The sequence below is a fragment of the Lipophrys pholis genome (assembly GCF_963383615.2).
Source record: "Lipophrys pholis genome assembly, chromosome: 1".
NCBI classification, from domain to species: domain Eukaryota; kingdom Metazoa; phylum Chordata; class Actinopteri; order Blenniiformes; family Blenniidae; genus Lipophrys; species Lipophrys pholis.
In genome coordinates, this window is record NC_137635.1 from 9291861 (window position 1) to 9316666 (window position 24806).

The 24806-nt window shown below is 46.3% G+C and overlaps 1 protein-coding gene across 1 annotated transcript; it reads left to right on the plus strand.

Moving 5' to 3' along the window:
* The first annotated feature begins 1206 nt into the window (after positions 1–1206).
* On the plus strand, positions 1207–24314 carry fmnl1b (formin-like 1b). The gene is made up of 27 exons (XM_080484788.1): positions 1207–1510; positions 9356–9439; positions 10459–10542; positions 10965–11038; positions 11405–11488; positions 11628–11771; positions 13253–13340; positions 13660–13736; positions 13850–13943; positions 17059–17133; positions 17506–17616; positions 17713–17862; positions 18468–18569; positions 18708–18933; positions 19176–19520; positions 19948–20072; positions 20697–20899; positions 20974–21208; positions 21364–21432; positions 21525–21605; positions 21697–21826; positions 21928–22091; positions 22380–22481; positions 22560–22655; positions 22923–23037; positions 23301–23380; positions 23581–24314. The coding sequence occupies exons 1-27, from the start codon at positions 1376–1378 to the stop codon at positions 23584–23586; spliced, it is 3279 nt and encodes a 1092-aa protein (XP_080340914.1). The 5' UTR covers positions 1207–1375; the 3' UTR covers positions 23587–24314.
* Positions 24315–24806: the final 492 nt, after the last annotated feature.

The window sequence follows — 24806 nt, forward strand, 5'->3', positions numbered from 1 at the left end:
ACCAGGAATAAACTAAATGCCAGAATGACTCACTACACCACCTTGTGGTATAAAATGACATTACAAGACTGAATTAGCTAAAGATTATTCTTTAACTTATTTCAGTCGATATTTCTGCAGTGGTGTACAATAATACCACTCCTTTCCCACATCCCTGTCACCCTGAAGTCATCTTCTTATTTTTATGTAATTCATGGTTTCATTACTCTTCAGCTGTCAGAGTTTTGTTAGTTGTTTAAAAGTCTGTCTTTGTATATCTGTTCAGCATCTCTGCAGCACAACACAAGACATTACGAGTGTGACGTCGTGTGAATCTGTAGATTCACACGACTAAATGCAACAGAACTATGATCAAGAATATTTGAACTTTTTACATTCAGGAAGTAAGTCCACAACACTAGTGTCATATTCTGTCCATCTGTTTGTTCTCTGAACATCGTGGAAACATGAAATTACTTGGAGTTCAAAGTGTCGCTGCGTTGTGCTGCTTCCAGCAGGTTTAGTAGAAATATTTCTTCTAACAGTTGGTGTGTTGAAGCTGCTCAGGCTGCAGCAGGTGGAGCCAGAAGTTAGAGGCTTTAGGACCCAGTGAGCTCCTGCTGTGAGAAATAATAATGCTGCTGCTGCTGCTGCTGCTGCTGCTGCTGCTTCAGTCCTCCTCCGACCCGAGTCGGACAGACCTGCTGGATCGGACAGACCAGACCCACTGGCCTCCTGCTGGATCAGACCAGACCCAGCAGACCCAGCAGACCCAGCAGAGCCGGTGGCCTCCGACTGGAGCTGCTTCCTGTCTCCCCTGGACATGGTCAGAGACCTGCCAGAATGCACCAGCAGGTGGAGGACGTCCACAGATCACCTGAGAACCTGTTCCACCTGAGCTGCTGCTGAGTTCTCCCTCCCAACAGAAGTGATCGCTCTGTTCTCTAATATTCATCTTCTCTTCTTGTGTTGGAGTTTTTCTTCTTCTCGCTGCCTCTGGACCCCCCCTCCCCACCCACTCACCCACCCACCCACCCACCCAACCACCACCACCACCAACAGCCCAACCCCCGCCGCCTCCCCCTCGCTCAGCTGTCACTCCGCCTGTTGCCGTCAGGATATCCCCTTCCCTCTTCCTAGGGTTTCATAATGCTCCGGGACGCAGCGAGTGCTGACTCTCATTCAGAGCGCCGGGTGGATTTCATCCTGCCGCTCGCCAGACGATATTGACGAGCGACGAATGCGACTTGGACGTGACTGGACACCTCGGGGCGGTGGAGACGATGGAAGGTCACGGGTCACAGAGAACTTGACTTCAAACAGCCCGAACAACCAGGCTGCTGTTTTTCTGCAGTCACAGAGGGAAGTTTGTGTTTTTTGATTGAACTCTGTCGCCATGGGCAACGCTGCCGGGAGCGTCGAGGTGTCGCAGGCGAAGGACGGCGCCGCCGGGAACCAGAAACCAACCACAGGGGTCAAACTGCCCCTGCCCCCCCACGACGAGCTGGAGGAGCGCTTCAGTGCCGTGCTGGTGAGAAAAACACACACACACACACACACACACACACACACACACACACACACACACACACACACACACACACACACACACACACACACACACACACACACACACACACACACACTACATAGTAAACAGCAGAGAGAAGCAGAAGAATGTGGACTATGTTGAAACGTCCCCAGGACCAGCTTATCATTGTACCAGGTACAAAACGCCTCCGAGGAGACAGAACAGGGTCTTTATAGGAGGTTTACTGCAGCTTTAGGCCGGTTCAAGGTCCAGGACCAGGAGGTCCAGGACCAGGAGGTCCAGGACCATATAGACATGGCAACGTTTTGAAAACGATGTTCGTTTCCACTGCAACAGCAGAAACACTGAAAACGATGTAGTTATCATTCTGGTCTACTAGTGCTGATGTTTGTTTTTGTAATGAAACCACACACAGGCGGCAGAGAACAATCCGCTCTAAACATTAACAATGGCAGAAGACGGATATTCTAGTGGACACACGACCGAGGACTAATGTGATGAGTTTCAGAAAACTTGTGTTTTCAGGTCTAAGCTCTGTTGTTGTAAACCTGGCCTCTTTCCTCTTCACCATGACTGAGAGAGGATAAACCCATGAGTGATGAGAGGATGAACCCATGAGTGATGAGAGGATGAACCCATGACTGACGAGAGGATGAACCCATGAGTGATGAGAGGATGAACTCATGAGTGATGAGAGGATGAACTCATGGCTGCAGGGCGACGAACAAAACAACCACGGGACACAACGGGGAGAGAAAAATGTTCAACATGTGGTCAGACGGCTCGCGCTGCTATTAACTACATTCCTCCGTCATTCCTCAGCGTTATCGCTCCTCCTCAGTGTAACAAACTTGTGTCAGGTTATTCCTCCATAGAGCACTTATTGAAATACTTAGAGGAGGAAGATGCTCTATAGTCTGGATGTTAGAGGAGGAAGATGCTCTATAGTCTGGATGTTAGAGGAGGAAGATGCTCTATAGTCTGGATGTTAGAGGAGGAAGATGCTCTGTAATCTGGATGTTAGAGGAGGAAGATGCTCTGTAATTTGGATGTTAGAGGAGGGCGATGCTCTATAGTCGGGATGCTAGTGGAGGGCGATGCTCTATAATCTGGATGTTAGAGAAGGAAGATGCTCTGTAATCTGGATGTTAGTGGAGTAAAATGCTCTAATCTGGATGTTAGAAGAAAATGATCTCTAATCTGGATGTTAGAGGAGGAAGATGCTCTATAGTCTGGATGTTAGAGGAGGAAGATGCTCTGTAATTTGGATGTTAGAGGAGGGGGATGCTCTATAGTCTGGATGTTAGAGGAGGAAAATGCTCTATAATCTGGATGTTAGCGGAGGAAGATGCTCTATAGTCGGGACGCTAGTGGAGGACGATGCTCTATAATCTATATGCTATGGGAAGAAGATGCTCTATAATCTGGATGTTAGAGAAGGAAGATGCTCTGTAATCTGGATGTTAGCGGAGTAAAATGCTCTAATCTGGATGTTAGAAGAAAATGATCTCTAATCTGGATGTTAGAGGAGGAAGATGCTCTATCATCTGGATGTTAGAGGAGGAAGATGCGCGGCTGCAGCTTGGTTTGGTTCTGCATTACAATTTAGTCTCATCAGTGTGAGAAAAGCCCAGAAAACAGGCGGAGCAGCGTTGCTCTGCTCTGCAGCAGTTTGCAGTAACTCTCTCTTGTTGTCACGGCGTCACATCGCCCCCTCACTTCTTCTGCTGAGTAGGCAAAACCGATCTCCTGCGTTACGAGGAGAAAGCCTGCAGAGCAGCCGAAGAAGCTGGCGTTGTTTGTGCAGAGAGGCTCAGAGAGCGTCACAGTTTACTGTGTTCACATGTGATTTGTTGTTCTCATTGTCTGCGAGCGGCTTTTGTTCCTGTTGTAATGTTTTGGTCTGCAGAGGCAGGGGAGATGTGAAAGCAGCAGAGGCACAACGCGAGAGCTGAAAGCGGCTGAAAGGAAGAAGAAAAGCTTCAGTCACGTCCAAATCTGAGCTCAGCACCTTGTTTTACATAACACTTTGAATATTTCCACCCGCCAGGCAGCAGTGGGTGGAAACGTGAAGCTGTGGATTTGTTTATTGTTATTTACAGAGAAAGAATAGCTTTTCCTTTCAGTCAGTTTGATTTGCATCCTTCAGTCTGAACACAGGATTTCAATTTGCATTGAAAAAACCCACTGATAGTTTTTTATTTATTATTGACTTGGAGAACGACACTGGAGTTGATAGAAGCTTTTCAAAAAAGACAAATTTCAGGATTTTGGACAAAAAGTAACTTTTACAATGTATGAAGGGGAAGTTTATTTTTATTGTCTCAGTACTCAGGATAACTTTATTTTTTGTTTTTATTACTTTCTTAAAATATTCAAATTTATTTGAGTGATTTTCATTATATTAGACTTTATGTCTTTATTGACATTTTTATTGTAAATTATTTACATTATTTGGATTTGTTTTATTCGATCCATCTCTTTTTGTATCCAATGTTTTGATTTATTTTACTGTACTTTTTTTGTCTTATTCTTCTTTATTGACTAAATTCATTATAGGGTAAGCTCATCAGAATATTCTATTTGAAGGATTAGTTTAACTTGTTTTACTTTCCCTTTCTCATTTTGATCTTCTCTTTTGTTTTAGTGGTATGAACTGTCCAAACTGTATTTGAATAATTGAGATTTCTCTCCGTGCGCTGGTTGAGACTCTGCAGGAATGTTTTCCACCTTTTCAGTCACAAATGAAGCAGCTTAAAGCTGCAGGCCTTTGCTTTACCCAACAAGTATGCTGCTTAGATTATTTAGGATTAGTGGAGCAGTCTTTTGGACTGAGTTTTCCTTCATGTTGGTGTTTTCCTTCATGTTGGTGTAGGGACTTCTTACCTCATAAGGATCAAGTGGTACCATTAATGTAGTGCAGTCTGCACTCGGGGTACCAATCATGTTGGGTTTTGGCAGTTTGTCTATTTAATGATTAAAAATTATCAAGGATAGTTATTAATTATCTTATTGAAAATTTGATCTGATCTGTATCAGATACCTCGGGAGCACCACCTATGTAACAGGAAATGATAGCCAGTTCAGTTATATATAAGATATACTAAACAATTAATTAGGAATTTGACTTAATAGTTAAATTAATTACAATGACCTGAATTTAAAACTTGAAGAAGTTTGGAGTTCGTGACACAGAAGAGGTCGACATTTCATTCACCTTTGTGCACAAATAAAAGACAGATTCTAACTACCTATATACAGCTTGGTGTGTGTGTGTGTGTGTGTGTGTGTGTGTGTGTGTGTGTGTGTGTGTGTGTGTGTGTGTGTGTGTGTGTGTGTGTGTGTGTGTGTGTGTGTGTGTGTGTGTGTGTGTGTGTGTGTGTGTGTGTGTGTGTGTGTGTGTGTGTGACCTGGGATGGAACTGCAAAACAAGATGGCGGATCACAATAAACTCCATTCAGAATGGAGGTTCTTGGCTGCGTTCTGCAGGCTGGGAAGAACACGAAGCTGAAGCTGGTGGTTCTGGAGAGTCTTTGCAGCGTCCTGGTTGTTCCCTTGTCCAGACCAGAGGAGCTGGTCGCTCGGGTCTGTGGTGGCTTGTCCCTGCTTGTTGAGGAAAAAGCACAAAGAGGTTCTGTGAGGTGTCGTTTTCCAGGTCTCTTCCTGGAGAAACTGGTTGGATTCTTCCCTGCACGAGGAGATCAGACGCTGGGTGCTGGTCTCCGGTTCCGGGGGAAGCTCTGACCCTCGTGGTCGGTCAGAAGAGGAGTTGAGGAGTTGAGGCCTTTGATAAGGTGGGGTCATTCCAAGGTGTCAAATCCTGGGGGGGCCCAACCAATCCGCGACGGGCTGAGAACATGAGGGCAGTCAGTGTCTGCAGGACCCCCTTGCAGTGAGACGCTCAGGCAAATTCCTGAATCAGACTCCGCCTGTCATGACCTTCTATCGTGACAAATGAAGACTTTCATCAGAGATGAACCAACGTTTCTATGGTCTTGTGAGATCCCAACATTTGTGTTTTCCTTCATGTGCAGCTCTTTGCAGTATTTGTATGTAGTTTAACTAAAATTGGTGTTGCAGGAACTTAAGACGTGGCAGAGCGTCGTTCTGTGTACGTCAGGAGCTTCTGGCGTACCGGCTGGACGTCCTCACTGTAATCAGTGAAATCATGTGGGATTACAAAGGAAAAGCAGGCTGGGGACATTGCTGTTATTGCCAGAAGTCTGTGGTTCGTAATGTTTGTGATGCGGTTCAGTGAAATGAACAAACATTATTGGTGTAAAGTGAATTTCCCCGGCTGCAGAAGAAGCAGGGCACAGCGATGATTCAGGCTGTGTGCACATGATGAATCCATTGATCCTGCCTTTGGGAACAGTCGACACATTTCAGGATTCATCAGGATTCATCAGCGTCACTCAACTCTGCGGCTACAGAGAATCACCAGCCTTCGTCTTCCTGCAGCTTGTTTTCTCCCGGCTTTCACAGCGAGAAGGTCGTGGGTTCAAATACAGCCCAGGGCCTTTCTGTGTGGAGTTTGTGTGTTCTCCCCATGTGCGCATGGGTTTCCTTCGGGTACAGAAAACCTGCACTGGGGGTCGCTGACCCTCGGACCTGTGCTATGTGGCTGCCTACCGACGGGTCAATTTCCCCCAGGGGATTCATAAAGTACGATTCTTCTTCTTCTTCTTCTTCTTCTTCTTCTTCTTCTTCAGTCACAGTCAGAAGGAGTCAGAAGCCTCGAGATGCTGCAGCAGCTCGCTGCAGGTTGCCATGGAGAGTGTGACACATGCTTCACACTTCATGCGTCTTCAGGAGCATCACACTGTCCTGGAAGGACTCGAAGCCGCCAGCCAGCAGACGTGTAAATGAGAGTGGAGCTGGTTTACAGTGTTTGACTGTCACAGAGGCTGCGGAGAGCAACAAGCACCCGCTGGATCGATTCCTCAGAGAGACACCAGCAGTTCATCTCATCACGTTTGATTCCAGGGCATTAGCATTCAGGCCGGTCCACCAGGCAGCAGCACTGTCCTCATGTCAGCACTCTCAGGTTTGTCCCGTTTATGGCAATAATCACTCTTTCAGCAGTCGTGCAGTGGAGCGCTCCGTCAGCACCGTCAGCTCCGTCAGCTCCATCAGCTCCGAGAATTAGCTGCCAATAAAAGAGGAATAAATGGAGTTTATGTAATATAAACAGAAAAAGGTTCTGACAAAGAAATCTGGTTCAGAGAAGGTCTTTTTGGACAGACACAGTCCAAGATACAAAAAGAGAGCCATCACTCTCCTCTCAGCTGGATCAATCGGTCCTGATCATCAACATACTGTACCATTGAAGACCATCGTTATCTGATTTAATCTGAATTAAACCTAAACTCTATTAAATATTAAATCCTGCATGTGAGCAGCTCCGGATGTTTGTCCTCACGTCTCGTCTTTGTTTACTGCCCGTGTTGTCTCCCAGCTCTTCTGGGAAGTGTCCCAGGAAACGCTGAGGTTGTTTTTCTCTCAGTCACATTGAACCAGCACTTATTGACCCGCAGCTTAATTCATCAGGTCAGATTTATCAGGTTCATTGATCCACTGCCCTGTTTTCCAGAGTGTCACGCTCATCACGCAGCGCCCCTCCTGTTCTGGTCACATTCACACACCGACGCTATGCTGCTGCTGGCGATCGGCTCAGACTAACGCAGCGGGAAACTTTCCATCAACGCCATGATGTCTACCAGCCGACTGATGAACGTCTTCATTTAAGTTACTACAAACATTCGGAGTCAGCAGATGGCGGCTGCTCTTCATTCGAGCTCATCTTTGTTGAAAGTCTTGGTCTCCACTGCATGTCTTTGCTGAGCGAGTCCCAACCGCAAAGACTCACAAATCAAAACTTCAGACTGGAGGGAAGCTGGAAAACAAAACACTGAACACAAACTGGAAGTGGAACCAGATGGAACCACAGATCTGATACTGATACTGATACTAATACCGTTCCAATACAGATCCAATGTAGCTCAGGAGTGCTGCCTCCTGGTGGACAACAGGATGAGCTGCCCTCCATGAAACTGAGTGATGAAACTTTGTGTTGGACAGGAAGTATTTGTAAAAACACAGAACACCGGAGCACGGCTGCAGTTCACTGGAAACATGTTCCAGTGATTCGTACGAATGATTCTGAAAGATCACGAACAGCGTCATCGTTTTTACAGCTGAAATATCTTCAGGCGTGATTACAACTGTGACGTTACCAGAATCAGCAAAAACAGTTTAAAAAAAAAACAACAACAACAACAAAGCAAAACAGCATCAGCACACCTCCTGGCTGCGTTCTCCGCAGTCGTTCGACAGGCTGACGCACCGACGCAGTAGAAGAAGAAGCAGTATCGTCAATCCAGGAGAAAAACAGGAAATTGTTTTTAATCTATGATGTTTTAAATCAATAAACACTCTCGACGTTATTCTTAAAGCGACATGTGGCTTCAGCAGGATCAAGACGTTTCTATCAGGACCAGCTGTCGGATCAAGTGATGATCTGCTGTCGATGTTTTCTTCCTGTTAACGCCTCCGCCACAACCTGCTGATCCGACGCCTCCGTTCAAAGGAGTTCACATCTTCACTTTAATCCCTGGTTCTGTTAACCGGTTTGGTTCGGTTAACTGGTTTGGTTCTGTTAACTGGTCTGGTTCTGATAATCGTCTGACCCGTGAGGTCACGGGAGGTCAAGGCAGGACGTCGTTTCCCAGGAGGACGAGTCACAGCCACCGACTCCTTGTTACAGTTTCAGTAACTAAGAAACAAACGACAGCAAACACGCAGGAACCAATAAGGTACGAGCAGGAACGATGAGATACGAGCAGTGTTGGGCTGAGACTCAGTAGCAGAGTGTCGCTCGCCTCCCGTCCAGCAGCTCAGGGTCAGTTAGAACTGGACGAGTGTGTGAACGGCGCCTCCAGGATTTATCTCACCAACCATCACTCCACACAGGGTTCTCACCAGGTGGCCCCTGGAAGCTCTGAGGTTTTCGGCAACCTGGAGGACTATAATCAGTGGCAGATACTTAACCCACTGCACAGACTTGATGCCAATCAGCAGGACCTTGACATCACTCCACACCCTGAGGCCTCTTTGTCTTGGAGGATGATGAGCAATGCAGATACTGCACAGCATCCCTTTAATACAAACATTAAGTAAAGATAAAACACTGAATTGATAAATCATAAACTCATTAAAGTCCTATACTCCTAAGTATACATCCCAGCGTTCACTTAATCCAGTGAGTTTAGAGTTAATCCAGTGAATTTAGAGTTAATCATATGAGTTTATAGTTAATCCAGCGAGTTTAGAGTTAATCATTTGAGTTTAGAGTTAATCCAGCGAGTTTAGAGTTAATCCAGTGACTTCAGTTAATCCAGTGAGTTTATAGTTAATCATATGAGTTTAGAGTTAATCCACTGAGTTTAGAGTTAATCCAGTGAGTTCAGTTAATCCAGTGAGTTTAGAGTTAATCCAGTGAATTTCGAGTTAATCATATGAGTTTAGAGTTAATCCAGCGAGTTTAGAGTTAATCCAGCGAGTTTAGAGTTAATCCAGTGACTTCAGTTAATCCAGTGAGTTTAGAGTTAATCCAGTGAGTTCAGTTAATCCAGCAAGGTTAGCATTAATCATATGAGTTTAAAGTTAATCCAGTGAGTTCACTGAATCCACTGAGTTTAGAGTTAATCCAGTGAGTTCAATTAATCCAGTAAGGTTAGCGTTAATCATATGAGTTTAGAGTTAATCCAGTGAGTATGAGTTTAGAGTTAATCCGTCTCTTCTATTGTGTGTTTGTCTTTGAAGAACACGATGAACCTCCCGCCGGACAAGGTGAAGATCCTCAGCCAGTACGACAACGAGAAGAAGTGGGACCTCATCTGTGACCAGGTAGCCGACTAACTCCAGATCAGTTCATCAGAACTAGAATCTGAATCTGAACCAGAACCACAATATGACCCAGTCTGACCCATCTGTCCAACCAGTACAATTAGAGCTCAAACAATCTGAGAAAAGCCTGATGGGTAATTTTTCAAAGTTAATTTAAATGAACAGACCTTTGCTTCCTGGAACGTTCTACTACTTTATTTACTGAGACTTAAATCCCATATTGAGACCTAAAACAGTCTCAACGTGACCTGAAACAGTCATAACGCGACCTGAAACAGTATCAACATGACCTGAAACAGTCATAACGCGACCTGAAACAGTATCAACATGACCTGAAACAGTCATGACGAGACCTGAAACCTTCATGATGAGACCTGAAACAGTTGAATTGTGTTCATCTTATTGTTCTAAATATATATGTTATGGATTCTTTTTTAACAGGTGAATGCAGGCAAAAAATTTTTTTACCTTGCTGACATGTTTCAACTACATCTGCAGCCTTCCTCAGAGCGTCATCTGACGTGTGATGACGTGTCAGTCTTTATCAGGTGACCGGCCTGACAGACCCCCCCCCCACCCCGCCATCCAGTGGTCTCTGGAGGATGGAATCCCTGGTGTGTGGGGGGATGTAGGCCCCCTCATCCCGGTTTATGTCATCAAGATCAGGAGCGGGCAACCCTTAAACCGGGACGAGGGGGGTCTACATCCTCCCACACACCTCGAATTCTATCCTCATCGACCATCAGACCATCGACCGCTGAAGGCCCAGTTCTGGCCCAGATCCCACAAGTTGACCAACATTTACACGAGTCCGTCACAAAAAGTTCTCCTTTGAGGTTCATATGGATTAGTGACGTTTTTTGAAAAACCTCAGATTCAGAAATTTTATGAACAAACTGCGAGTGACTCAGCAGAGCTCCGCCATGGTCTGCTGCATCAGCTAATGCCAAAGCTAATGCTAATGCTAATGCTGCTAATGCTCCACAATCAGACATGAATGTGTTTCTGTGTTGCTGCAGGAGCGTTTTCAGGTGAAGAATCCACCTAGTGCGTACCTGGAGAAGCTGAGATGTCACCTGGACCACGGAGGAGTCGGCAGGAAGGTCGAAGCAGCTCACTAACACACCAGAGACCGCAAACAGCTTCATCACTTCATGTTTCATCATCATAACAGAACGTTTCTCTCAGCCAGGGACTGAAGGGTTTCATTCGTCCTTCATTCCAGCTCCAACTGGCAAACAAGCGCAACTGCCTTCTCACTGTTACTAATCAGCATAATCCACTTAATCCAGCAGACTGAACCCTGCAAAGAATCTGAAAAAGCCGGCTGGGATTTGAATCACAAGTTTTTTTCCACTATGGTCTTTATCTGTAATCTTGTTGATGAGGTCTATTTATGATGTGTAAACCTCATGCAGTTATTGATCTGTTAAATATTTGAAAATTTAAATCAGTTGAAAATAAATTATCATTAGTTAAAGAATGAATGGTATTGATGATCCATTCAATAACTGTGTTTCCTCAGTTTAAAAGACGAGTGCAGGAGTCCACTCAGGTCCTCAGAGAGCTGGAGATTTCCCTCCGGACCAACCACATCGGGTGAGTCCTGCAGTTCCAGGGACAGACTCTGTCATCACAGGCTCCAAGACATAGTGCAGTTCTTCTCTGTCGCTCCGTTTTTGTATTTGATCTCTTTTCGGTGGTTTTGTGGTCATATGTTGTGATTCATGCTTGTAGAGTCTCTCTATGTCTTTAAAACAGTTTCTTTTTTAAATCAGTTGTTTCTTGAATGTTTGCTGGTTTTTTGTCTTTGAGCATTCAAACTGTTTTGTATTTTTCAATTCAGTCGTTTAATTGTCCTTTGTCCTCCTTTAAGTTTTGTTGTCTTCATGCTTCACCTCTTTCCAGTAGAATCTCTGTCAGCTTTCACACTAGAGCTGAGTCTTGGTCTGTTTCTACCTCCAGGTGGGCTCAGGAGTTCCTGAACGAGGAGAACCAGGGTTTGGATGTTCTGGTGGACTATCTGTCTGTGGCCCACAGTGCCATCACGTAGGTATCGCCTCCAGAGGTCAATGCATTTCCTACCTGAGACATTGAAGGTCGCACTGCACATCTTTTGTCCTCTGTGAAACAAACAAAATCTACCCGGAGGTCAGGACGGCTCGTTCACGCCACCTGTGACTCACAGGTACGACGTGGACACTTTGGACAATGGCTCCCTGCCCACGGACCGGGCCAAAACCATGGACAAGTCTGTGGAAGATCTGAGCAGAAGTGCCAGCAGCTCTCCGACTCACAGTGCCTCCAAGGCCAGCAAGGCCTTCACAGTCAGGTAAGGTCGGTAGGACCAGGCCAAAGCCTTCACAGTCAGGTAGGAGGGTAGAACCAGGCCAAACCCTTAATGCTCAGGTAGGACAGCAGGACGGCAGGACGGTAGGACGGTCGGACGGTCAGACCAGGCCAAAGCCTTCATGGTCCCAGTCAGGTAGGACGAGTCTGTAGGATGAGTCGGATCAGAGGTCAAAACACAAGATCAGAGGAAGGTTTAGTCATTTCAACCAAACAGGTTCTTCTGAAATACATCGGCTCTTATGAGATATTTTAATATTTCAAGGTACCGTATCAGTTTACATGGTGAATAAAAGGAAATTACAAATAATTTAAAAAAAAAACAGGCTTAAAAGTTTTCAGTTTTTGTCAAAATCCCCTTTTCTTTACATTCTCTTGTTTTTAGATCCATGCGTTGATAAAGAAAATGTTTCTTATTTGAATTCAACTCATAATTATGTAAAAGATAATAATTCATAAAAATCTCTCAGCCCAGTGGGAGAGCATACATTTCTCCAGCTATCTTTTCTTGGTATGTTTCAGTTTTCTACATGATGTTGGGTTGATTCCTGATTCCTGATTTCTCCAAGGAGTAATTACAATTTGTTCAATCTCTTCCCATGTTTACGGGGATGAATGTCGACATCCCGGATGAATTATAGTTGACGGATGTTTTATAGAATGTTTTTTAGGTGCATAGATCTGACGATATATAGTTCACACCCAAATGTACAAGTTAAGTTGAAAGGATTTGAAATACTGGACTTCAGAGTCTTTGGCAGCAGCGAGGACGACGCTCGAAGGCCGGCGCAGGCGGAACCGGAGAGTCAGAGTAACTGACTTTAACACTTTGAAACCAGGAAACATCTTCAGCAAAGTTACTCTGCGTCTGCGTCCCGTTAACTGGATCTAAAAGCAGAGCTGTTCAATTCCATGTGCTTTTAATGTCTCCTAACCGTGGGTCTAATCAGTCCGATCTTCATTCTGCTTGCGGCGACTTCGCCGCTTTGTTCAGACGCAGTGAGAATGTGAGAAATGTGAGTGGAGCAGACTGGCACTTGGACTGATATCACACTGCTTTGTCAGGCTGGTATTTAAACTGAAACGTGGATTAATGATTCACTACTACACTCAGTGCTTCTACTCCTTTTCCCGGTGAAGTTCAAACAAACTAAACTCCTGCAGTGAAGTTCATGCTGGCACCGAATGTGAATGAAATCTTAATAATCCAAATAAAGCACTAGTTTGATTATCGGTCAGTTTTTTGTTATTTTTATTGTAAACCATTCAGGAGCTTTGGTGAGGAGAAGTACGCAAACATTACTTTGCATTACACTCATTAAAAACTACAATATTATAAACAGAATATTTCAGTACTTGAAGACTTGAAATGTTCCACCACATCTAGTTCAGACATCTTTAATCTTTAACCCTCTCATTTTAATTAGTTCATCAGCAGTGTTGGTACTGTGTGTCTCCAAACAGGAAGGTCATGAGGACGTCCCGTGGCGTGAGCCAGAAAGACGACGTCCATCTCTGCATCATGTGTTTACGTGCCATCATGAACTACCAGGTACTTCAGGTCGAGACGTCGCCGCGGATTCTCGTCAGTCTGCTGAGTCTGTTTTCATATTAACTGTTGAAGGTCGATACGTTTCATTAAAGGATTAAGAAGTTTAAAGAAATGAAATAACTCAGGTTTTTGGATCATTTGGTCCTGAGAGAGAATCTGCTGTCTAAATAATGTTGGTAGAAGAACCAGTGATGAATGTGGGTAGGAGGCTTCTTCATGTTCTCCATGTTCTCCCTGTGCGTGCATGTTCTCCATGTTCTCCCTGGGCTTGATCTCCATGTTCTCCCTGTGCATGTCCTCTTTCTGTTGGTTTCTGCAGTCGGGCTTTAACCAAGTAATGAAACATCCGTGCTGCGTCAACGAGATCACACTCAGCCTGAACAACAGGAACCCCAGGTAACACTAACACACACACACACACACACACACACACACACACACACACACACACACACACACACACACACACACACACACACACGTGCTAATGTGTGGCTCCGCCCCTCCAGGACAAAAGCTCTGGTTCTGGAGCTGCTGGCGGCCGTGTGTTTGGTTAGAGGAGGTCATGACATCATCCTGTCCGCCTTCGACAATTTCAAAGAGGTGAGAAGCGTCGCCATGGCAACCAACAGCCAGTCAACAACTCTTGGTAAAGTGTCAGAACTTCAGAAGTTCTTCACCATAATGACACGGATTGGTTAAGAGATTGGTTAGTTAAAAGGGTCATATTATGCAAACTTCACTTTCTAAAGGTTTTCCAACACTAATAAAAAGTGTGTTGCTCGAACGAGCCAATCAGATGTAAAACCCTGTATTGTGTCATCGGGGGTTTAGCCAATCCTAATCAAGGTAGGCCCTCCCTTTGAGTCCTCCCACAATTAGGCAACTCTGCTCTGGCACATGGCACCACAAGAGGAAGTACTTCCTCCTCTTCCAAAGATGGGCATGTGTGGGCGGAGCCAGTCCAGCTCACACAGACACAGCAGATTCTGAATGTAGCTCCTATCATCCAATATTCAAATGGTGGAAAATCAAAGAAGAGCAATAAAGTTTTTGGACCAACTTGTTGAAAAGCTGGATAATATGAGCCCTTTAAGAGGCGGGTTAGTTTGACCTGCTGATGATGTGTTGTTACCATAGTAAACCTTCATGTACTGACGGAGCACCAGGTGACACTTTCAAGAAACAGACCAACAGACGTGGAGTTCTCCAGACCTCAGTTCATCAGGACTTTGTGGGATGTGTAGAACAAACAGTTCTGATGTTTAGAGCTTCGGGACCTGAAGGATCTGAAGCTTCTTGTCTTCAGACGTCTGAGGATTAAAGGAGGAACTGCACCGTCAGTGGAAACCCTCAGGCCTGCTGTTCCAGCTCCTTCCTGCTGAACCAGGTGCCCTCGTCCATCAGTTGCTCCACCAGCTCCTCCATCAGCTCTTCCACCAGTTCCTCTGTCAGCTCCTCCAACACCAAACCAAACGCAGTAAAGAGGCAGAAATATGTCAAGCACTCGTGGAGCAGAGTCTGACCTCTGACCTCTGACCTCTCCTTGGCCTCCTCTTGTCTTTGAAAGCAGGAAGTAGCACCTGTCGCAACCCCGCGGTCAGAGGGGCTATTAATACTTCCGGGGCATGAACCTGAACTCAGAGGGGCTATTAATACCTCCGGGGCATGAACGTGAACTCAGAGAGGCTGTTAATACCCCGGGGGCGGGCGGTGAGAAGCTGCCCCACAACGAGCTGCAGTTAAAACAAAAGCTTCAATTAACTGAGTTTAACAATCGAGCGGCTCCATCAGGTTTACTGGACCAGGAGGATTAGAGCTTCACTGACTAACAAGAGACGATGATCTGAACCTCCACATCTCATTAACACTGATTTAGTTCTAAACACATTCCAGACGATGAAGCGGAAGAATAGAAATGAAGGAACAAAGGTATTTGACAAAGTTCAGGAAGGTTCAGTAGAAGGAGGAAAAGCTGGAAAGATGAGTTGAGAAGCATTTTCAACCAGTTAACGTGATTCTCAGCAGGTCAGCAGCATCACTGGATGTCAGGAGGACTTGAGGTTCGACAATCGACTGAAAAACAGTTTCAGGAAATCAGAACGTCGTTCCACAATATCTAAATCTAAACCTAAATCTAAATCTAAACGTAATTCTAATTCTACATCTACATCTAAATCTTCACAGAAGCAGGAAACAAGTCGATCAGAGGAAGAAGGCTGAAAGTCTTTAAAACCGATTCTCTCTCCTGAACATCACTGCAGACTCAGCAACACTTCTGTTCATCAATTTATCTGTTCATCAATTCATCTGTTCATCAATTCATCTGTTCATCAATTTATCTGTTCATCAATTCATCTGTTCATCAATTCATCTCTTCATCAATTCATCTGTTCATCAATTCATCTGTTCATCAATTTATCTGTTCATCAATTCATCTGTTCATCAATTCATCTGTTCATCAATTCATATTTTCATCACTTCATAATTTCATAATTTCATCACTTCATTAGTTCATTACTTAATTACTTCATCATTTCATCACTTCATCAGTTCATTACTTCATCACTTCATCCCTTCATTAGTTCAGTCCTCGAAGGAAAGTTAAAGCAGCATCATGAAAACAAGACTGTTTTCTCTGAATCAAACTGATTCTAATATTGTGAAGCAGCATAATAAACCTAATCTAATAATCTAATCTAATCAATACCTCCAGCTGTTCTGGTGAATCCAGATGTAAAGACGATAGAAGTCCAGCAGATTAAAGGAGAGACGGAGCATCCACATTATTCCTATTAACTCTGATGTATGAGGTTACATTAGTGGTTTTCCTCTGGATCTGATCAGGATCAGCACTGAAGATCAATGGGAGGTTTTCCACCAACGTTCAATCCACACAACATCTTTCAAATCTCAAAGAGATTAATCGTCAGCCTATCCTCCTGATCATGGACTCCAGAACCTCCCAACATTCCCTGTTCTAACATCCGTCCGTCTCAGGTCATGAGAGGAGAATGAAAAGGAGGTGAAAGGTCATGAGAGGAGATCCTACACTGCAGCAAACAGGTGCAAACCGTCCCAACTTTTTCAGACACATGCTGCTGCTGCTGCTGCTGTCACTTTAAAAACGACCTCCTGCAGGTGGAGCTTATTAATCCTTTCATAGGAAACACATTGAAAAATGTCCGTAAACATCAGACTGTTTTATTAAAGTGTATCAAATTTATATGACGAAAAAAATTAAACTGCTAAATATTTCATCATCTTTAATCAGCTTCAGCCTGGTGGGTGTGTGTGTGTGTGTGTGTGTGTGTGTGTGTGTGTGTGTGCGTGTGTGTGTGTGTGTGTGTGTGTGTGTGTGTCTGTCGTCGGGTCGGTCTGCTGCATTATTTAGGAGACATGAGTGAGTAAAACGAGTCAGAGGAGAGTCTGCGGAGGCCACGATCACACTGCAGCTCCAGTTCACACACACACACAGTGTGTTAACACTGTGTGTGTGTGTGTGTGTGTGCGTGTATGTGTGTGTGATTCTACACAAAATGAAGCCTGATGGTCTTTCTTCAACTGTATAATCAGATTACATGTCTGTTGAGATGCTGATGTTAAAGAAACTGAGGCGTCTGCAGACCGCCTGTAATGAGTTAGCGAACACTGCCCCCTAGTGTCCAGGCAGGCTGCAGACAGACTGTAAATTGATCGTCTTTATGTGTTTTTCCAGGTTTGTGGAGAGAAAAGCCGATTCGAGAAGCTGATGGAGTTTTTTCATCTTGAAGACAACAACATCGACTTCATGGTGAAACAGTTTGTAACGTCCTCATTCCTGCAGCTTTTCCAAAATGACCAGACTGATTTAATAACTAACGTAATAACTGATTTATTCACTCAACCACTGGCTGAAACCAGATATTTGTGGGACACTTTGATCAGTTTACTAATTTAATGTCAAATTCCGCTTCACATTCACACAGTTTGTTGTTCTTTCACTAAATGATTCCCGACTTCATTCAAAATATGTCAAGGCGTTAGTAAAGTTGTTATTACACATTAATCGATCTACCTGTGCTGCTATTAAACTCACGTCCAGTCAGTTACAACAGGATGTTTCAATAATCGTGACTTTAATTTTTCCTCTGAAACTGATGCAATGATATGATGCGTCCACCAGGTGGCGTGCATGCAGTTCATCAACATCGTGGTGCACTCGGTGGAGAACATGAACTTCAGGGTCCACCTGCAGTTTGAGTTCACTCAGCTGGGCCTGGACCAGTACCTGGAGGCGAGTCTGACCTTTGACCTTTGACCCCGAGCTTCATATCCACCCCTGATCACAGCCTGCACATGATTATTGATCGTCCCTCGTCTCACTCAGCAGAGGTTAAAGTTCACGGAGAGCGACCGGCTGCTGGTGCAGATCCAGGCCTACCTGGACAACGTGTTCGACGTTGGAGCTTTGCTGGAGGACGCAGAGACCAAAAACGCTCTGCTGGAGCACCTGGAGGAGCTGCAGGAGCTCAACGCTCAGGTGACCTGCACACTACCGGGTTAAACCACAAGCAGGGTTCAAGTCCTCTCAGGACGACGGCAGCAGGTCTGCAGTCTGACCTCCTGAAGACAGTTGGACAGTTGGAGGTCTTTCTGCCTCCAGTCAGATTGAAACCAACTTAAATACACTAAAGCCTCGTCAGAGTTTGGCGAGCTGCAAGAGACTCCAGCTTTTCATGATTAAAGGAAACAACCAGGAGGTCAAGCAAACAAACAAAAACACAATAACACACAACAGGCTCTAACAAAAACCAACAAAACATCAAACGTTCATCGAGAAGTGTCAATAATCCTCCAAAAAATAACAAGAATATCACCTGCTGGCCTTATCGGGATCCAACAAAGACCAACATGAGACAAGATTGTTATCTACTGATTTCCACGAGGTTCTGAGATAAAAACCAAAGAAACGATCGATGTTAAGATATATAAAGCCCTGATGGATGGATGGATGGATGGATGAATGGATGGATGGATGGATGGATGGATGGATGGATGGATGGATGGATGGATGGATGGATGGATGGATCTGAAGCAGAACATGAGGTTGACAGATGAGGTTTGTCCTCTGGTGTTTGTCCTCAGCTGAGCTGCAGACTGCAGGACAGCGAGCGGGAGGCCGAGGACAAAGTGTCTGATCTGGAGAAGAAGCTCATTCAAAGCATCAAAGAAGTGGAGCTGCTGAAGGTTCGCTGCAACACGCTCATCTTCCTGGTGACAACGGAGGGAAACCAGTGAAGGACGGATGGAAAACTGCTCTTTTTTCAAACCAAGCAACCAGAGGTTGACAGATGCGGGTCTGATTCTGCAGGTTGTGTGTTTCAGGAGAGTCTCCGGGAGTCCAGCGGTCAGGTGACGCTGCTGCAACAGCGAGAACGAGAGAGAGAGCTTCACGACGAGAGGCAGCGGGAGAGAGAGAGAGACCGGGAGCACGCCCACCAGGCTCTGAGGGAGCTGGAGGTCAAAGTTCACGCCCTGGTGGAGCAGGGCCGCGTCCGCCTGGAGCGTTCGTCCTCCGGTCACCTGGACGTCCAGCTGGTCGCACAGACAGGTCAGACCGCCACACTGCTGATGCTCAGATGATTCCAGACATCATGCTGCTAATGCTCATACAGCCGACAGATGATTCAGCGTTATGGAGGAGAGGAGACAGTCTGATGGTCCCATTGGTTTTGTTTTTCTTCAGAATCAGAAACTGACACCATGAAGACAATAAAACAGAAGTTTATATTCTGAACAAGTGAAGTCAAACTGAGCAGCAGTTCTCATCCTGAACTGTCGTTCCTCCGACAGGTGAAAATGAGCCTGCTCCAGGTACCGACCCTCAACCTGCTCCGTGTACCGACCCTCAACCTGCTCCAGGTACTGACCCTCAGCCTGCTCCAGGTACCGACCCTCAACCTGCTCCAGGTACTGACCCTCAGCCTGCTCCAGGTACCGACCCTCAACCTGCTCCGGGTACCGACCCTCAACCTGCTCCGACCTCCACGGAGTCAGAGACGATACAGGCTCCGCCTCCGCCACCCCCACCAGCTGTAGCTCCGCCTCCACCTCCTCCTCCACCCCCTCCTCCACCAGCGGCTGCACCTCCTCTGCTGCCTACAGGGGGCGACGCTACTCACCCCAGCGGGAGCTTGAGTGAGTCTATCAGTTTAAATTTAATACGTCAGGGACAAAAACTGTCTGGTAGCAAATATCATCTCCTTCAGCCTTCTCCTTCCCATAATGCTTTGCAGCACAGAAAACTTCTTCTTGCCGGGAGTCTGATCAGGACGAGATGATAACCTGTTGAAGTCTACATGCACACCATACACGTTAACTTCTGTTTCCACAGTTTCAGCTCAGAACACAGACTGAAGCTCCGGCTGGAAGTGTTTACATGGTGTGACTGTAACTGGATCAGGTTCAATCTGGTTTCCTTTGTTCTATTTAACCACAAAACTGAGCAGGTTCAGTTCTGGTTGGTTGAGCTCAGTGAGAAGAAGAAGAAGAAGAAGACCCCCTCTTTATTCAGATCTTCACCTGGTTCTGATCTGCCAACACGACCAAACCTTCCGTCCCGCAGGTTGTAAGAGGAAGAAGCCGATTCAAACCAAGTACCGCATGCCGCTCTTCAACTGGCAGGCGCTGAGGTCCAACCAGGTGGCGGGAACCGTTTTCACCGAGCTGGACGACGAGCGCGTCTTAGAGGTTCGAATCACTGAAACAAACTACGTCCACTGCACTGTACTCCGTCACTCCAGCAGTAGGAGCTGTGAGTCGGTTGGATAAATAAATGTAGCCGTTCATCCGCTGAGTGAGTAGAACAGCCTGAGCTTTACCAGCATCATAGGAGAGTAACTCAGATTAACTGGGGTTAGATTCATTTGGGGGTATTTAAATTAACTGTAAACATGACGAAACAACTTTATCACTATTTGGTAACGAGGATTATTATGTTTTTTCACACTTTTAACCGTCTAGTTATCTATTAATTACTGATTTTATTTATTATTGTTTTTCACTGGGCTACATAAACCCATCAGATTATAATCTGTCATTTATTTTAGTGGTTAGAGAGAAGAGAAAGTTTAGAAAAGTAGAAAACTGAAGAGGTCAGAGGTCAGGACAGCTGCTGTGTAACTAATAAACTGATTCCGTAATAAAAACTAAGATAGAGGCAATATAAGATATATAATAGATTCATTACTGGTTTTTTCCTCCTGTCACAATGAGTTTCTATCATTGGAGTCTCTGTATTTCAATTATATTAGAAGAATAATCTTCGTTACTCCTCGTGTCACACGATCAATAATGTGATTGATCTGTGATCAGGAGCTGAACATGTCGACGTTTGAGGAGCAGTTCAAGACCAAGGCGCAGAGCAGCTCGGTGGAGCCGGGCACCCTGAAGATGAAGCTGGCTCACAAGACGCCCAGCAAGGTGTCCCTGCTGGAGCCCAACCGAGCCAAGAACCTGGCCATCACGCTGCGCAAGGAGGGCGTGGCGGCGTCCGACATCTGCTGCGCCATCGAGACGTACGTGAGGAGCCGCGGCGGGGCCGTCGCCCCCGTAGGGTCACCCGGTGTGTAACTTCCCCTCCGCCCTGCAGGTACAACCAGAACGCTCTGAGCCTGGACTTCCTGGAGCTGCTGGAGCGCTTCATCCCCAGCGACTACGAGATGAAGCTCATCCAGTCGTACGAGTGCGACGGCCGGCCGCTGGACGAGCTCAGCGAGGAGGACCGCTTCATGGTGCGCTTCGGCAAGATCCCGCGGCTCGCGCAGCGCATCAGCACGCTCACCTTCATGGGAAACTTCCCCGAGAGCGTGCAGCTGATCCAGCCGGTGAGTCGACACCGGCGCTCCAGGACCAAGACCAGGCTGGCCCAACGCGCCGAGGCTTCACGGGGCCTCCGATACGAAGAGAAGCAGCAACGAAACACCAGAGATCAATTCGACATTCAGTTGTCAGAAAGTGACGTTAGCGTTGTTTCTTTCAGCAACTGAACTCCATCATCGCCGCTTCAATGTCCATCAAGTCGTCCGGCAAGCTGAAGAAGATCCTGGAGGTGAATGTTCATGTCCAGACGTCGTGACTTGTTGCACGTCAGAGCCTGGTGCTTCCTGTGCAGCAGCTTTAACTCAGTCTGTGATGTTCAAGATCATCCTGGCGTTTGGGAACTACATGAACAGCAGTAAGCGTGGAGCGGCGTACGGCTTCCGCCTGCAGAGTTTAGATCTGGTGAGTCGACAATCCGGTTTCCGACCGCCGCCACTCTGTCTGCACACGACCTTCTGGCCTTTTTATTCTCCTTCCCGCCGTTTCCTTCAAGCTGTTGGACACCAAATCCACCGACAGGCGACAGACACTGCTGCACTTCATCGTCGGCATCATCCAGGAGAAATACCCGGAGCTGCAGAGCTTCCACGGCGAGCTGCACTTCCTGGACAAAGCGGCGCTGGGTGAGACGCCGCCGCTGGAATCGAAGCTCCTCATCAGGTCGTCTCTGCAGCGTTAACCGGCGCCGCCCTCCCTCCCTCCCTGTCTCTCTCTCTTTCCTCAGTGTCTCTGGACAGCGTCCTGCAGGATGTGCGAGCTCTAGAACGAGGCATGGAGGTGACTAGGAGGGAGTTCTCGGTGGACCAGGAGAACCCGGTGCTGCTCAAGTTCCTCAGCAGCAACGGCGAGCTGCTGGACTCTGTGACGGCCGACGGGAAGACGGCGCAGGTCGGTTCTGACGGCACAGTTTGTGCATATAGATATGGAATCCGAGTCCAGTCCTGCTCTGCTCCCCCTCTAGGGAAGAACAATCTGCATCTTTAAGAAAAGTCTCCGCCATGACGCTGAAGGGCTCAGCGACGCTGACGCCCGAACCGGGTCACAATCAGATACGTGTTAGCAGGAAGATGAGGATGTTTCCAGCTGTGTGACACTGGGAGCAGGGGAGAGGATTCCCACAGTCCAGCAGTTTGCTCTGTAACGGAAACCAACACGGCTCTGTGTCGTGTGTTTCAGGACGTGTACGACTCGGCTGTGGAATACTTCGGAGAGAACTCCAAGGCGACGCCGCCCTCCATGTTTTTCCCCGTGTTTGTCCGGTTCATCAAAGCCTACCAGGTGAGGAAAGCTGTTCAGGTGAGAGCAGGGAGGAACCCTCCCATCTGGGCGCTGACATCGCTGCTTCTGCTCCGACAGCAAGCTCAGCTGGAAAACCAGCAGAGGAAGAAGCAGCTCGTCCTGAACTGTGACGCCCCGCCGGCGCCCCCGAAACCAGAAGGGGGGGGCAACAAGGTGACCCCCTCACCCCCACTCAGAGATCCATCGACCATCATCTCAACCACTCTGCCTTCTCACTGCTTTGGTTAACAACAGTTATGGTGGAAAAACACAAGGCTAAAAGCATCAAAACACGCACGCACGCACGCACGCACGCACGCACGCACGCACGCACGCACGCACGCACGCACGCACGCACGCACGCACGCACGCACGCACGCACGCACGCACGCACGCACACACGCACACACACACAAACTCATGCTGGATTTGTGGTTCCAGGTTCCTGTGACGTCCAGACTCCCTCATGTGGATCTGATCGCAGAGCTGAAGAAGAGGCAGGTGACTCCTCTGGTGAGGGAGGGCAAGGATGGAGCCATCGAAGACATCCTCACAGGTAAACAACAACACAACAACAACCAACATCATCACAGGTACACAACAACAACAACCAACATCCTCACAGGTCCACAGGTTCATTGGTTTGATTTAAAGTCAATAATCTCATATTTGTGTTCCTAAAGTTCCGTCCTGTTTTCTCTGCTGCAGCTTTTCTCTCGTCTCTTTTAAACTTTGTCTCTTCTTTTAAACGTTCTGTTCTTTTGAACTTTCCCCCTCTTTTCTTCTTCCTCTCCGTCCCTCCTCTCTTCCCGTCTTCAGCTCTTAAGTCCGTTCCCTTCACGGCTCGTTCTGCCAAACGCTCCTCTCGTCTGCTCTGTGACTCCGTCTTCAGCGACGAGGTGACATCTTTCTCTCACACACACACACACACACACACACACACACACACACACACACACACACACACACACACACACACACACACACACACACACACACACACACACACACACACACACACACACACACACACACACACACACGTGATGTGACCTTCAGGATTAAAGTCTTACAGTTTACACGCTCTGCTCTTCGTCAGATTTGAGGAATCAGCCGTACAGACGGACGGACGCCGGCCGCCGCAGCGCCAAGTGGAAGGCAGGACAGCAGCTGCATGTCTCCTCGGACATTTCCCTCTGAGAGAGACACATCCTGCAGAGCCAATCACGCTGCAACTTCTCATGGCCATGGCAACGCTGCAACTTCACAAGCACAACACATGGCCATGGCAACGCTGCAGCTTCACATCGCCATGGCAACGCTGCAGCTTCACATCGCCAGGACAACGCTGCAGCTTCACAAGAACAACGCATCACTGTGGCTACGCTGCAAAGCTGCAGGCATGCTCAGCTGGTAATGCATGCAACAATGTCGCAACTGCAGCACACACACACACACACAGTTTGTTTACGTCCTCTAAAGAGAAAACTGAAGATAACAATCTGTGATTTGAGTGATGAAGCTAATTATTAGCCGCAGCACGCTAACAAGAAGCTGATGAAGACGATGAAGATGGCAACAAGAAAAAGGAGAGGTTCGGGTTTGAGGAGCATTCTCATCTTCAAAGATGTTGAAGAGAAACTTTGAAAGACGTTCAATGATCATTTTAAATGATTCGTTTAAATTAAAAAAAGATATTCAAATGAACTAACAGCCTCGCCTCTTTAGGATGAAGATTTGTAAAATATTTAAAGTATTTTTATTACTAAAGTGTACAAATGATGAAGTTCTACTTTGCTTCTGCATTTCAACAAATAAAGTATTTTATACTGCACTCGGTTTTCTTTGCTTTTCATTGACGAATAAAACTTTTCTAATTATATTTCATTATTAACTTTCGAGTCCTTGACATTCTATGATCCTTTTCACTTATTTTGTCTCAGTAGTCACGTTTTTTTAATTTACTCTAATCACATGAAGCTATAATATGGGTGTTTCAGTATTTCACCTTCCAATATTCACAATTCTTTCTATTTTAACATAAAAACTTCCCAACAAAAATTTAAAAATAAAAGCAAACCTGAATAAGGCCACAGTCACATGTACCCAGGTTTTTACAAAAACTGATATTTCCCCTCTACGTTTACAAAACAAAAATCTTCATTGACACGGACCTGCATATACACCTGGTTCAGAGCTACTATGAGCAGCCAAACCTGTAGGGGGCAGTGGAATCCAGATGCCACTCCAGTAGTTCATGCTCCCAGGAAAGTTGCTCTGAAAGATTAAATTGAAACCGAGCTGAAAACAATGGAAAACCTGGAT